General features: G+C 41.2%; 1 protein-coding gene across 2 annotated transcripts in view; it reads right to left on the reverse strand.

Moving 5' to 3' along the window:
- Positions 1–9908, reverse strand: part of LOC127570260 (phosphatidylinositol-3-phosphatase SAC1-like) — a 40178-nt gene extending 30270 nt beyond the window's left edge. For both annotated transcript variants that reach the window (XM_052015610.1, XM_052015608.1), the window contains exons 1-3: positions 9774–9908; positions 2243–2340; positions 632–706 (exon numbers count right to left, since the gene is read on the reverse strand). In XM_052015610.1, the coding sequence (XP_051871570.1) occupies positions 632–706; positions 2243–2340; positions 9774–9805 (205 nt within the window). In that variant the 5' untranslated portion in view covers positions 9806–9908. The remainder of the gene's footprint in view (positions 1–631; positions 707–2242; positions 2341–9773) is intronic.
- Positions 9909–13063: the final 3155 nt, after the last annotated feature.

The raw sequence follows: 13063 nt of genomic DNA on the forward strand, positions 1-13063 counted from the left end.
ATAACCACCATCTTCAATATTGCACAAAATGTTCTTTGAAAGGATTATCAATTACGCTACTTAGAATGTAGCGCAAAAAAGTCTTAGAATATTTAGCACTGAAACAAACTATTCAGTCTAACTCCTCTCTGCTTAGGTACTACGTAAGGTTTTATTTCCAATAGTCAGCCAGTCTCATTTGAGAGTATTTGAACTATGTCAATGGCCCATACAAAAACAGGAAATGCTAGAAACACTCAGTTAACTCTATTTCTCTTTCCAAAGATGCTGCCTACCTGCTGAGTGTTTCTAACATTTCCTGTTTTTGTTCCAGATTTCCAGCAGCTCATATATTGGTATTCTAACTGTTTTGGGAGACTCATCTCCAACAAGCTTAACTTTGTTGCAGCCCACTGTTGTAATGTGATTTTTTGATATCTCCTCATAATGGCAAACTGTGTGGTGTAAAACACTAAACTAAAGCAGAGCTCAGAGAAACACAATGCCTAGACCAATCCGAAAATAGTAAATTTGGATTCACAACAGTGATATTTAGAGGTCTGCAGCAATAATAAATGAAATCAATGCCAGTATTACTGTTCAAGCCAATTAAAACTTGAAAATATTTCTCTCATTTCTAAAAATCACCCACCTGCCACCAGGCGAATTGTTCCCATGATTCCATAGACTGGTCTGGTAACTGCAGAGGGTGGGACATCTTTCTTAACTGAGAAAAATAAAACAGGAAAAATACATTAATAGTTTGGATTTCAACATTAGACATTGAATTTCAATTCAGACATGTAAAATATTATACAAAACTCAGAATAAAGCACAGCACAGTAGTTGGATGCAAAAGATGTGTATTGTTGAAGGATAATAGCAATATTTAGATAGTTATTAAGGGAGACAATTTTTAAGAAAATTGAAAGATTTGGGATGGCAAGCAAGAGAAGCTTATTTCAAAAACCAAGGTGAGTGGTGAGGCTGTACTACAGGACTTGGTGACCACAACAGAGACCATGTCAAAACAGAAGAACAGGAGGTTGAAAGAAAGGAGAACGAAGAGATGTGGGAACAGAGTGGACTAAGACTAGATGACATGCCTCTGTGCTGCAAATAAGTCTTACAATCAGAGAGAATGAGGCATATTGAGAATCTTTAAAAATAATTCACACATGTATGAAATTTTTAAACAAATAAATATGAGGTACCCCAACTGCTCAGATTTCTTAAATTAAATAAATGCCCTAAGCATTTAATTTTATATCCACACAAAAGATAATGATGGATAATTTATGGTACGATCTTATGTTGAGCGATAGAGATGTACTATGTAAAAAGAATGAAATAACTCAATGTTTAATTTCAAACTAGTGGAGATGGTGTCAATGAGAGAAAATTCCCTATAGTTACAAGCAGAATCAACATCTGAAACAATGATTAGCAGCTCAAATTATGCAGTCTAATTTTTCCCTGGGAATCCTTTCTGAAGGAAATTCAGCAAACTTGGAGTAACATTTACCAACATGAAATCCTGAACATGGAATGATTCTAATAATAGCAATGTTCCAATATAAAAATACCAGAACACACATAATTAGGTTAATTTAAATCTATGTAATTTCTGTTTGTCATGTTTGTAATGTACTGTGCTGCTGCTGTAAAAAGCAAATTCTCAAGGCATTTATGCGCATGACAATAAACTTGAAGTAGTCCTCTGATATAGTGTGTAAAATGTGATCAACAGGAGTGTGGCGGAGATTTTAAGCATTGTTAGCAAGAGCTACGACCCCTAGAACAACAGACCATTCACCGGGGATAGGTATGAAGGTGAGGAGTGGAGGGGAAGGATGAAATGAGAAGAAGGTGCTTGTGTCTCATAAGGCAGATTAAGGATTTCTAAGTAGATACACAAGGTCAGTATAAATAATTGTAGTAACAACCTGGTGACAGCTTGGAATGCCCTGAAGATCAAAGCTTCATTTCAATTAATTTTGAAGCAGGAACTGAACACCTAACACAGCATTATTTTTTCCTTGAATCAAACTCAACACAAGGAGTATTAGCAAATATATTCAATAGCACTCTAGCAGCAAAGTGCATGTTTGCCTTGTGGTTTGATAATATAATAATTATGCCCTATAATAATTATGTGCACCTACTTCTAGGAACTTGACTATCTTAAGTTTCATTAAAAAAGATGTTGCTGCTTGCCAAAAAGTAAATTACTACGCTGAATTGCTTCAAATACAGATCTTACCTCCAAGGGTAATTTCATTAGAGACCCGGTCGATTGTGAGAACATCATTGGATCCATCATCACAAGCCTCAAAGTAGAATTTTTCTGGAGTTGTGTGCCTTAAAAATAATTTTGAAAAGTTACTGAGCTACATGAAAAAATATCAAAGCTTAATCTTATCACTGCCAGAAAGGCATCTTGCAAGCAGCGAATTATGGATGACCATGGGGTGAACATAAACAAGGACAGAATCTTGGAAAACTTATATGGCTTACAAGGCTATCATACCCCTGCTGGTCTAAAAAGAATGCCTAGCCTAATGCCACCATTAGATCCATGGCTCTGAATGTCATGGCTGTCATGTACAAATTCAAGTGCTGCCTAAATGTGCTGTTTCTGCCTAACTCCCTTTCAGAGTGAGCTCCAGACCCTTACCAACCTCTGGGTGAAAATATTTTCATCATCTCCCTTCTAATTTTTCATTTAATTAATTTAAATCCATGCTCCTTGGTGCTTGAACAAAATTTGACTCCCAGTCTACTAGAAGATATTGAGGTAGATGACTAGCTAATGACAATCAGAGGAATAGGTAATTTATACTAACTCTATCAAATCATCTCAATGTCATACATCTCAAATAAGTCTCTTCTCAGCATCCTCTGTTCCAAAGAAAACAAGTTTAGCTTATCCAATCTTTCCCCATTGCTACAATTTTCCAGTCCTGTCAACATTCCTGTAAACCTCGGGTGCGCTTTTCCAACACAATCGGATCTTTCCTGTAATATGCAGACCAGAACTGCACACAGCAGATCATAGCAATGATTTTTCCTTTCAAATTCAATTTCAGCTTTTACCAATTACACAATCCTCATCTCCACCACTATTTCACTTCCATTTCACACACACACACCACCCAAGGAGCAATGGATCAGTATTTGCATCACAGTCCACATAAGTACCCAGTTAGAGAGACTCCAACCAATTAAATATTTGGAAGACCATCTGGGTCCGGTAGGCCCGCTGCCATGGAGAAAAAAAAGTGATCCAAGCAGCGAAGTCAGTTCATGAGCAATTCACCCACACTGCATAAGCTAGAAATATACTACCATTAGAGGCTCCCTTTTATATAATTAATAACTTGTAGACATTCCAAGGCACAAAGCCATGTAATAATCAAAAAGAGAAAGGGCACAAAATTTATTGGCTGATCCTAAATTTGCATTTTATTTGATCCCCGGAGAATGTCCAACCACATACCCGTGCCAGCTCTAAGATGACCTAGTTCTACCTTCATAACATTACCCAACTGTGCCTCTCAGTTCATCTGTTGTTGATACCCTAAATTGTATGCTGTTGTTGCTGTTAGACTTGTTCCTCACCAGTGTCCAACTTGCACTCTCTGAAACTCATGTCCTAACTTGCAGCAAGTTTTGTTTCAAATCCCTCCATGGCCTCACCCCTCCCTACCTCTATAATCTCACCCAGTCTTACAACTTTCTGAATATCTGCTCGGCTCCATTGTTGGTGTTTTGATTATCCCTTATTTTTACCTACTTCATCTTAGTCGCTATGCCTTGAGCTTCCAAAGTCGTAAACTCTAAAGATGCCTTCTTAAAGCCTTTCTACCTCTCTCTACCTCCTTTAAAGCACTCCTTAAAATCTACTTTTTTGACCCAGGATTGAGTCATCTACCTCAATATCTCCTAGTAGATTGGGAGTCAAATTTTATTTCATAGTCCCCATGTACCTGGGACAATTATCATGTTAAAGATGCTAAAGACTATCACCCAAAAATCTAAGATGGATTTACCCAAGATTTATTCAGGTACACTTGGGTTCTCTGCATGAGACATGGATTTTTTTTATGGGGCAAGGATTGCATGTACAGTGCAATGCACTGTTAACTAAAACCACCACTGAAAACCTATTGTTTGTTAAGCTCATTGATGTTACAAAACATTTGCAATTGACGGGACACCTCCTCAACAGTTCATGTGTCTGAACAATGATATTGGTGTTCCATGGGAGACCTCATCTCTTTAGCAAGGTTATTGCTATTAAAGATACATCTATCTGCAACCCATTGCTTTGGTGCTATATCCTGTCCTTGAGAACAGGAAGGTCAAGAAATTTATGTGGGGCTTTACTGGTTATACAGCACTTGTCAGCATTGCCTGATTGTGGAGAACAACAGTGTTGTAACCAGAGACAATTTGAGACCCAGGAGGCCATCCATCCCATCATGTCCATGTCAGTGAAAAAAAAGTTACCAAACTAATCCCACCTTTCAGCACTTGCTACATGGCCCTATAGGGCACATCTCTTCAAGTACTCAGCAAGGCACTTTTCAAATGTATTGAGGGTTTCTGCCTCTGATACCTTTTTCAGGCAATGAGTTCCAGACTCCTACCACCTTCAAATCCTTTTGCCAATTATTTTAAATGCAAGCTCTCTGATTTCTGGCTGCTTTGATAAATGAAATAAGACCCATCTATTCTATCAAGACCCCTCAAATTTTAACACATCTCAATGAAGTGACCCTTCAGCCCCCTCTGGTTCAAAGAAAACAAACCCATGCTCCATTAGCAACTGTCCTCTACTGCTACTCATGTGACCATAGCTGGAGTCTTGTACAGGGATGTAGCTAAAGATCATAGTCAAAAACTACTGTTCTCCATAAAACCTACAGCAGACATCTGCAACCAGACTTCCAAATAGGCATGATCCTGACAAATATACAACCCTTTAGCAACAAACTCATTCTAAGCAGCTGCAATAAACTTAGTCACCTGCCAACTTTCAACACATACTTGCATCAGGCATGTCACTCACACAGCGTAATGGCTAGTGAGTCAATTTCCTTTCTGGAAAGCAGCCACCTCTCCATTTCTACCATGTAGTTGCGTTTGCAAGGGTGTAGAGCATAACTTGTGCAATCATGTTCAGAACACAGGAATGCAACAGTTAGCTCTTCCGTCTATTCTGTCATGCAATAAGATTATGGGTGCTTTGTGTTCTAATGCAATCTGCCTTGTTTACTCCCACATTTCTTAAAAACTTTCAAGGAGAAAATTTTGAAGTTCTACCATCTTTTGCAATATAGAAATGTTATCTAATTTCACTCATGGCCTACTTCCAATTTTTAGACTTCATAGTCTTCCTGACTAGCAAAAATAGTTTCTCTTCATGTAACCTTAATATAACCCATCCTTTAATATCTTCAAGACAAAGCTCAACTGCATGTGCAGGTGCACACATGCATACTTATGAAGCAATTGAGCTGTATCGGTGGCCTTTCTTTAATATAAAAAAGAATGCAACTTTCCTTCATTCCATGCATAGAAATTAGAAAAAAGTATCTGGAAACAGCTGGAAAACTCCATCATGTACTCCCAAGGTCAGAATGATTGGGAACTCAGCATGGCATCCTTACTAATCACATACTCCAATATTAACTTTCAAAAAAAGGTATGGAAAGTAGCTGTATTAATCTGTGTTATTATACTTACAGGCTATCACATTCAGCAAACTACATTCCCAACAGCCTGCACCTATACAGTACTGATGTAGAGAAAGACAGTTCATGCCTCTTCAAAGTAAGGATGAGAAAGATAGAGCTATGCAAGAGAGTGAAAGTCTTTAGAGGGCAGAAGTATGGAAATTGAGGGAATACTGAAGAGGAATGTTTCACAGGCAGGTAACAAGCATCGGTTATGGGGAAGCAGTTTTCATAAGGGAGGAACGTACATCCTGCTGCTGCAGATTGACATTAAGCATGCAGCAGTGATTTCACACAAGGATAAAATGCACATAGGGATAAAAAGCAGGTCAAAAACATGGAAGAATAAAAGATAGGAATGAATTTGAAATTGAGGACAAGTATCTCGTAAAGGCAATTCTGCAGGATAGAACATAGAACATAGAAAAACTACAGCACAATTCAGGCCCTTCGGCCCACAAAGCTGTGCCGAACATGTTCCTATCCTAGAAATTACTAGGCCTACCCATAGCCCTCTACTTTTCTCAGCTCCATGTACCTAATCAACACTCTTAAAAGACCCTATCGTATCCGCCTCCACTACCGTTGCCGGCAGCCCATTCCACACACTCACCACTCTCTGAGTAAAATACTTACCCTTGACATCTCCCCTATACCTACTCCCCAGCACCTTAAACCTATGTCTTCTTGTGGCCACCATTTCAGCCCTGGGGAAAAGCCTCCGACTACATTTAAAAAAAACGATCCTGGCAAAAAGTGCAGGTGTATTTCCTCCAAGGAATGGTTTTAAGAAAATCAAAACATAAATGAATTTAATAGTGAAATCTCCAATTTATGTGCAACTCAGCAGAATTAATTAACAGTAGCTTTCAATGCACTGCCTCAGATAACCCCAGACTGCAAAAGATACAAGTGAGATTTGCCCAACTTTCTATCCAAAGGAATGGTGGGCACCAGAAATGCTGGATCACATTTTTTTTAAAGAAAGCACAATCACACTTCACAAAACTGACACTGACAGTGCCACCCTTTTTCTGAATTTCAAAGATGCAAGTATTAAATTAGTACAATTGACTAGCACCATCCAAGATTCCCAGTTGGGAACACTGTGACGAAATGCTAAATATGGGACATGGAACATTATCCAGGCTGAGAAGACACGTGGTCTATCAGGCACTGAAGGAAGTAAAATAAATATCAAAAAGAATATCTCCAACATCTTACATCATTTTTCACATCCCCAGCATTTTCTCTTTTTAACTTTTCAAAAGCTTTAAGGATTGCTTTTGATTAGATGGCTTGTGATCACGGGTCACTTAGCTGCGATCTAATATCTAATAAAACTTGTACTAGATAAGTGGTTGATGACCATTAGTGATTAAATTTTGTCTCCTGACTACGATTATGTACAGATATCCATGAATACACATAACAACTTCTATTTGCAGGAATATTTAGATAATCAGGTTAGAAATGAAGGGAAACTCATTGGTCACAGTCAGAGGAATGGTTATACTTTAGATAAGAACAATAAATTCTCTGGACGATGCACCAAAATATTCATTGGAAGTTTGTTGTTTTTATTATATGTAGTTGCTCCCCATATGGTCATTATTTTCAAATATCTATCACAGGTACAAATGACTTTTCAATGATAACTTTCTAAAGCTTTCAGAGCTCTTACTGCAAAATTAAAGGTTAAATACAAGTTTATAATTCAGAACTTATCTGAAGGGCAGATTTGTCCAAACAGCTCTTGGCATTTGGCAAACTGTTACTGTGTTCCAAATGAAGTTCAACTTTTCAATAAAACAAACAACTAATTAAGAAAGGCTCATTGGAGGTACATCAGGACTATACTTCATAGTATAGCCTGTTGGATATACATTACTTCATGTCCCTGGAATCTTCAACAATCATCTTCCTTTTGTGACCCTCTGTGAGGACAGCTTTACTTAGAAGCCAGATAGCATCACAGAATATGCTCATGCTGGAAGTTATAAATTTAAGAATGTAAGAAATTGGAGCAGGATTAGATTATTTAGCCCTTCAAAACTAAGTTACGAAGGAGTCATGCCCACACCATAAGTAGGCCATAGATTTATCAAATGATGCACATCAGGATTTCTGCTTGTGACCCACATAATACTCTGTGGAATGCAAGTAGATGTCAAAATGAATTTATTGTCCAATCTACCTCCCTCCCAATGATAAAGCTCATCTTCAGTCATGAAATGGAAAAAAAAAGTGATTGAAATAGTGCCAGAGAACTAGAACTCCACACTAAAGTAGACATACCAGAGGCCATTCATTAACAGTACTGCTACTGTGTACACATCTGACACCTTACCATTAGGCAGATAACTGTCTACCACACAGACAGGAATACTACTGTCACATGGATTTTCATTCTGCAGTTAATCCACACGATCCTGAACCTATGGGTTGTCTTGATGTCTTGCAAAGGTGTAATGTAACAGCAGCAGACAAAGTAACCTTGAACAATTTTAAAAATCATTACTGTTTGTCAAGATACAAAGGTTACTTTGGAATATTTGTCTTTAATTCTACCTCAAGTAAACTTTCATCCTTCATTCTGAAGTTTATTGGTCAGTATTTCTTAATTCCTTGAATGTCAACAGGGAAATATGACTGTTCGCAAATCTTTCCTGATAAAATTGTTAAACACTAGGCTTTCTTGCAACACCAGTAGTATTATCAGTAAGTGCTGGTGCAACACCAGTACTATTATCACCATGCATTTGTATAGCACCAGTACTATTATCACGATGCATTCATAAAACATCGGTACTATTATCACTAGGCATTGGTACAACACCAGTACTATTATTAGTTAAATTAATCAACACTGAGACTGACAGTTTCTTAACCAAAGATGTTTAAAGACTGAAGAAGTAATTTAGATATGTCAATTTAGAGCAGAGATAAGCCAAAGTCCCATTGAAATGCAGAAACATAAAAGGACTGAATGAATGTATCTTGTTCCTAAAAAAAGGCAAACTGCATTGACATTTCAATTGCCCTTGAAGCACGCTCCATCAATCAACATAGTCGTGGTTCATCTGTAATCTAACTCCATATTGCTGTTACTTGAACTAGGGGTTAAAAGTAGCATTTCAGAATCATTGTAAAATGTAAACCAGCCCTAACTTCCACCTCATTTTTCTAAGAAAACAAGATTTCTCAACAATGAAGGGTTGCCATTACTTTTAACTTTTCTGTTCCAGGGAACAGGGGTCGAGGGGTGAAATGTGCTTTTCCCCAACCACCATAACACATTTCAATCCATGAAATGAACTCAACAGGTGTAATAGGTTCTCTTTAATCAGGGTCAATTCCCCATTTAACTGAGGAGTGGCCAATAACTACCTTTGATCATGTGGCCAACACCTTTGCTTTCCCTCAACCCAATCCCTTCACACCATGTCACCCTTCACTCTGGTGTCAGTCTCCATTACCCACCCTAAAAGATTCCTCTTCTCCCCCTCTACGTCTAGCACCCCTTTCTCCTCGTCCTGCACATTTGTTGCACACCCCCCCAACCCATTTCAACTATCACCCCTCTCTCAACCCTCTAAGACATCCTAGATGTCTGTAACTCCCTGCACCACCCTCCACCCAGGAGTCGACAATTCATTCCTTCCTCTGCCAGATGTTGACAGCTCACTTCCCACACACCCAGATGATCCCACTCCCTCTCATCCGCACAATGCCCGTGCCTCAGATCCTCTCCCATCCCTCCCAGCTGTATTCCTCCCCCTCTATCCACCCTTCCACGTCCACTGACCCTCCCTCCACCCACCCAACCACTTGCCACGTCCACCACCCCTCACTCGCCTCCCATGTGTCCAGCTCTCCCTCGCAAACGTCCACCGCTCTCCAGCCCCACTCCCCCCAAGGTGTCCACCTTGCCCTCCCTGACTCACCGACGTGCCCAGCCCGTCCTGCCAAAGCTACACCCATCCCCTCCCTCCTTCCTTCCTTTGCTCCCTGCTCCCCGGTGGAGACGACCTGCCCCCGACCCGCACTCACAGCTTCAAGCTCTCGTACGCGGCCGCCGCCATCTTGCCGTTTCCGCCTCCGGCCTCGCCCTCTGACCCCGGTCAGCGCCGTGACGTGACGTGACGTGACGCGCGGAGACGCGCCGGCTGGGCCGCGGGAGCGAGCAGCCCGGTGGGGATCCCCGGGGGTCTCGGCCCCGTGTCTCGGTTCAACTGATGCCGGCCTCGCTGCTCTTGTCCCGCTGCTGACTGAACCCGGCGCTCTGGGTCGTTGTCGATCACACGTTACTGCTGCATTTTGGAGCAAAGTCTGCAGATGCGGGGAGACGCGTCGGTGAGGAGGGAGACACTGGGCAAGGACCCTTCACCGGAGCTGGAGGACGAATGAGTGTTGAATGGTGGAGAGAGGGGAGGGGTGGAGAGAGGGGAGGGGTGGAGAGAACGGAGGGAGTGTTTGCGAAAAGTGCTAGTGAATTATTGCCATGTTTTGGCGCGACCGCTTGGGTCCCTGGGCGGTGTGAAGGGAAGAGCCAAAATGTCTCCTATGGCTGCATAGGAAAGTGTGGTGGGAAGTGGTTAGTTGGGAATAAAAGAGTGGATCAGGAAGTTGCAGTTGCTTGGGAGTGAACATGGAACAAAACAGCACAGCACGGGACAGGCCATTCGGCCCACGATGTTGTGCCGGTCTGAATGTCCACCTCCTGTGTATCATCCATATCCCTCCATTCTTTTCATATTCATGTGTCTTATCTAAAAGCCTCTTAAACTCCACCAAACTACCTGATTCCATTGCTATCCCTGGTAACCTTTTCCAGGCACCAACCACACTCTGCATGATAAAAAAAACTTGCCCCTCACGTCGCCTTTAAACTTTACCCCTCTAACATGAAAAACATGCCCTCTCGTGTTTGACATTTCTATCCTGGGGAAAATATTCTGTCTACCCTACCTATGCCTCTCATAACTTAAAAAAAACCTCTATCAGGTCTCCCCTCAGCCTCCAACCCTCTTGGGAGAACAACCCAAGTTTGTCCAACCTTTCCTTATAGCTCATGCCCTCTAATCCAGGCAGCATCCTGGTAAACCTCTTCTGCACCCTCTCCACATCCTTCCTAATAATGGGGCGACCAGAACTGCATGCAATATTTCCAAGTGCAGTCTGACTAAAGTTTTATATAGCTGCAACGTGACTGGGGTACTGAGAGAGGAGGGGGATGGAGAATGGTGTGGTGATGGAATTTTGTTGGAGCTTGCAGAAATTATGGCAATTGATCTGTTGAATTTGGTCTCCTGTACATTGGAGAAACCAGACACAGATTGGGTGACTGCATTGCACAACATCTCTGTTCAGTTGGCAAAGGTGACCCTGAACTTCCAGTCACTATAAAATTCTTCTACTCTGCTGTCTTCAACCTGCCATAATGCTCCAACAATGAACTTGATCAACAGCTGTTCATCTTTTATGTGGTTACACAACAGCCATTGAATTGAATTTAAAACAATCATAGCATAGTTCTCTCCATAGATATAGGTATTTCTGTTTCATTTAATTTTTCTCTTCGGTCTCCAGCTGCCAGTTTTTAAAGTAATTGTTACCTTGACATTTTTGGTCTGAGCCTTGTCAGAGACATCTTCTTTGTTCTCTCCACTCCTCCCTCTTTTCCAATTTAACACATTTGTTTTCACACTTCCAGTTCTGATGAAGGGTCCTTGACCCAAAATATTGCCCCTTTCTCTCCTCAGAGATGCTCATTGACATGCTGGGAGCATTTTCTGTATTTATAACCTGTTATTGGGTCATAAGTATATTTATAACATTTGTAATTAGTTATAATTGTGAAAAAATGTTTAGATATTGCTTGTTCACAATAAGCAAATAGCATCTGCTAATTACCACCCACTTAATCTCTCAATCACCAGCAAAATGTTGGAAGGCAACATTGACAGTGCCATCAAGCAGTGATGCTTACTCTCCAACATTCTCTTCACAAGTCCCCAGTTTGGGTTTCGCCTGGACCACTCAGCTTCCGACCTCATCACAGCCTAAGCCTGAACATAAAACAAAGAGCCGAATTCCAGCAGTCAGATGAGTGTGTCTGCCTTCAATATCAAGGCAGCATGAATGTGGCATCAAAGTGCTCTGGTAAAACCGAAGTCAGTGGGCATTATGGGGAAAATACTCCAAAGATAAGATCATAGCTTGCACAGAGGAAGATGGTTGTGATTGTTGGAAGGTCAGCCATCCGACCCACAGGGCATCATTGCAGCAGTTCCTCAGGGTCCAAGGTACAACTACGTGCAGCTGTTTCGTCAATGACTATTCATCCTTGAAAAGTCTGATCAGTACACAATACTCAATTCCATTTGCAACTCTGCAGCAGTTTAATCTGTCCATGTCTGCTTGCAGCAAGACCAAGACAACATTTAGGTTTGTACTAATAAGTGGAAATGTTTCTGCCATAAGTGTCAGGCAAAGACCATCTCCAACAAAGAACATCTCACTCCATTGTCTTAACATTCAAAAGGATTGCCATCGTTGAGTCCCCTTACTCTATCAACATCCTGGGAGTAACCAGCAACACCATTGACCATGGCTGCAACATCAGGTGACAAGTTAGGTATCTTGCCGTTAGTGGCTCATCTCCTGACATCCGCCACCCATACACACACAGCCTTTCACCATCTGTGAAGGACAAGGCAGGAGTACATAGAACATAACAGCACAGTACAGGCCCTTTGGCCTACGATGTTGTGCCGACATTTTATCCTGCCCTAAGATCTATCTAACCCTTCCCTCCCACATAGCCCTCCATTCCTCTATCATTCATGTGGCTATCTAAGGGTCTCTTAAATGTTAATGTATCTGCCCCCACAATCTCTGCCGGCAGTGCGTTCCACGCAGTCACCACCATCTGTGTAAAAAAAAACTTACCTCTGACATCCCACTTATACCTTCAAAGTTTACCCCCTCACGTTAGCCATTTTCTCCCTGGAAAAAAGTCTGACTGTCCACTCGATCTATGCCTCTTATCATCTTGTACAACTCTATCAAGTCACCTCTCATCCTCCTCCTCTCTAAAGAGAAAAGCCCTAGCTCACTCAACCTATCCTCGTAAGACATGCTCTCCAATCCAGGCAGCATCGTGGTGAATCTCCTCTGCACCCTCTTTAAAGCTTCTACATCGTTCCTATAATGAGGCAACCAGAGCTGAACACAATACTCCAAGTGTGGTCTAACCAGAGTTCTGTAGAGCTGCAACATTACCTGGCGGCTCTTGAACTCAGTACCCTGACTAATGAAAGCCAAAACACCATATGCCT

This window comes from Pristis pectinata, chromosome 5 (assembly GCF_009764475.1).
Source record: "Pristis pectinata isolate sPriPec2 chromosome 5, sPriPec2.1.pri, whole genome shotgun sequence".
NCBI classification, from domain to species: domain Eukaryota; kingdom Metazoa; phylum Chordata; class Chondrichthyes; order Rhinopristiformes; family Pristidae; genus Pristis; species Pristis pectinata.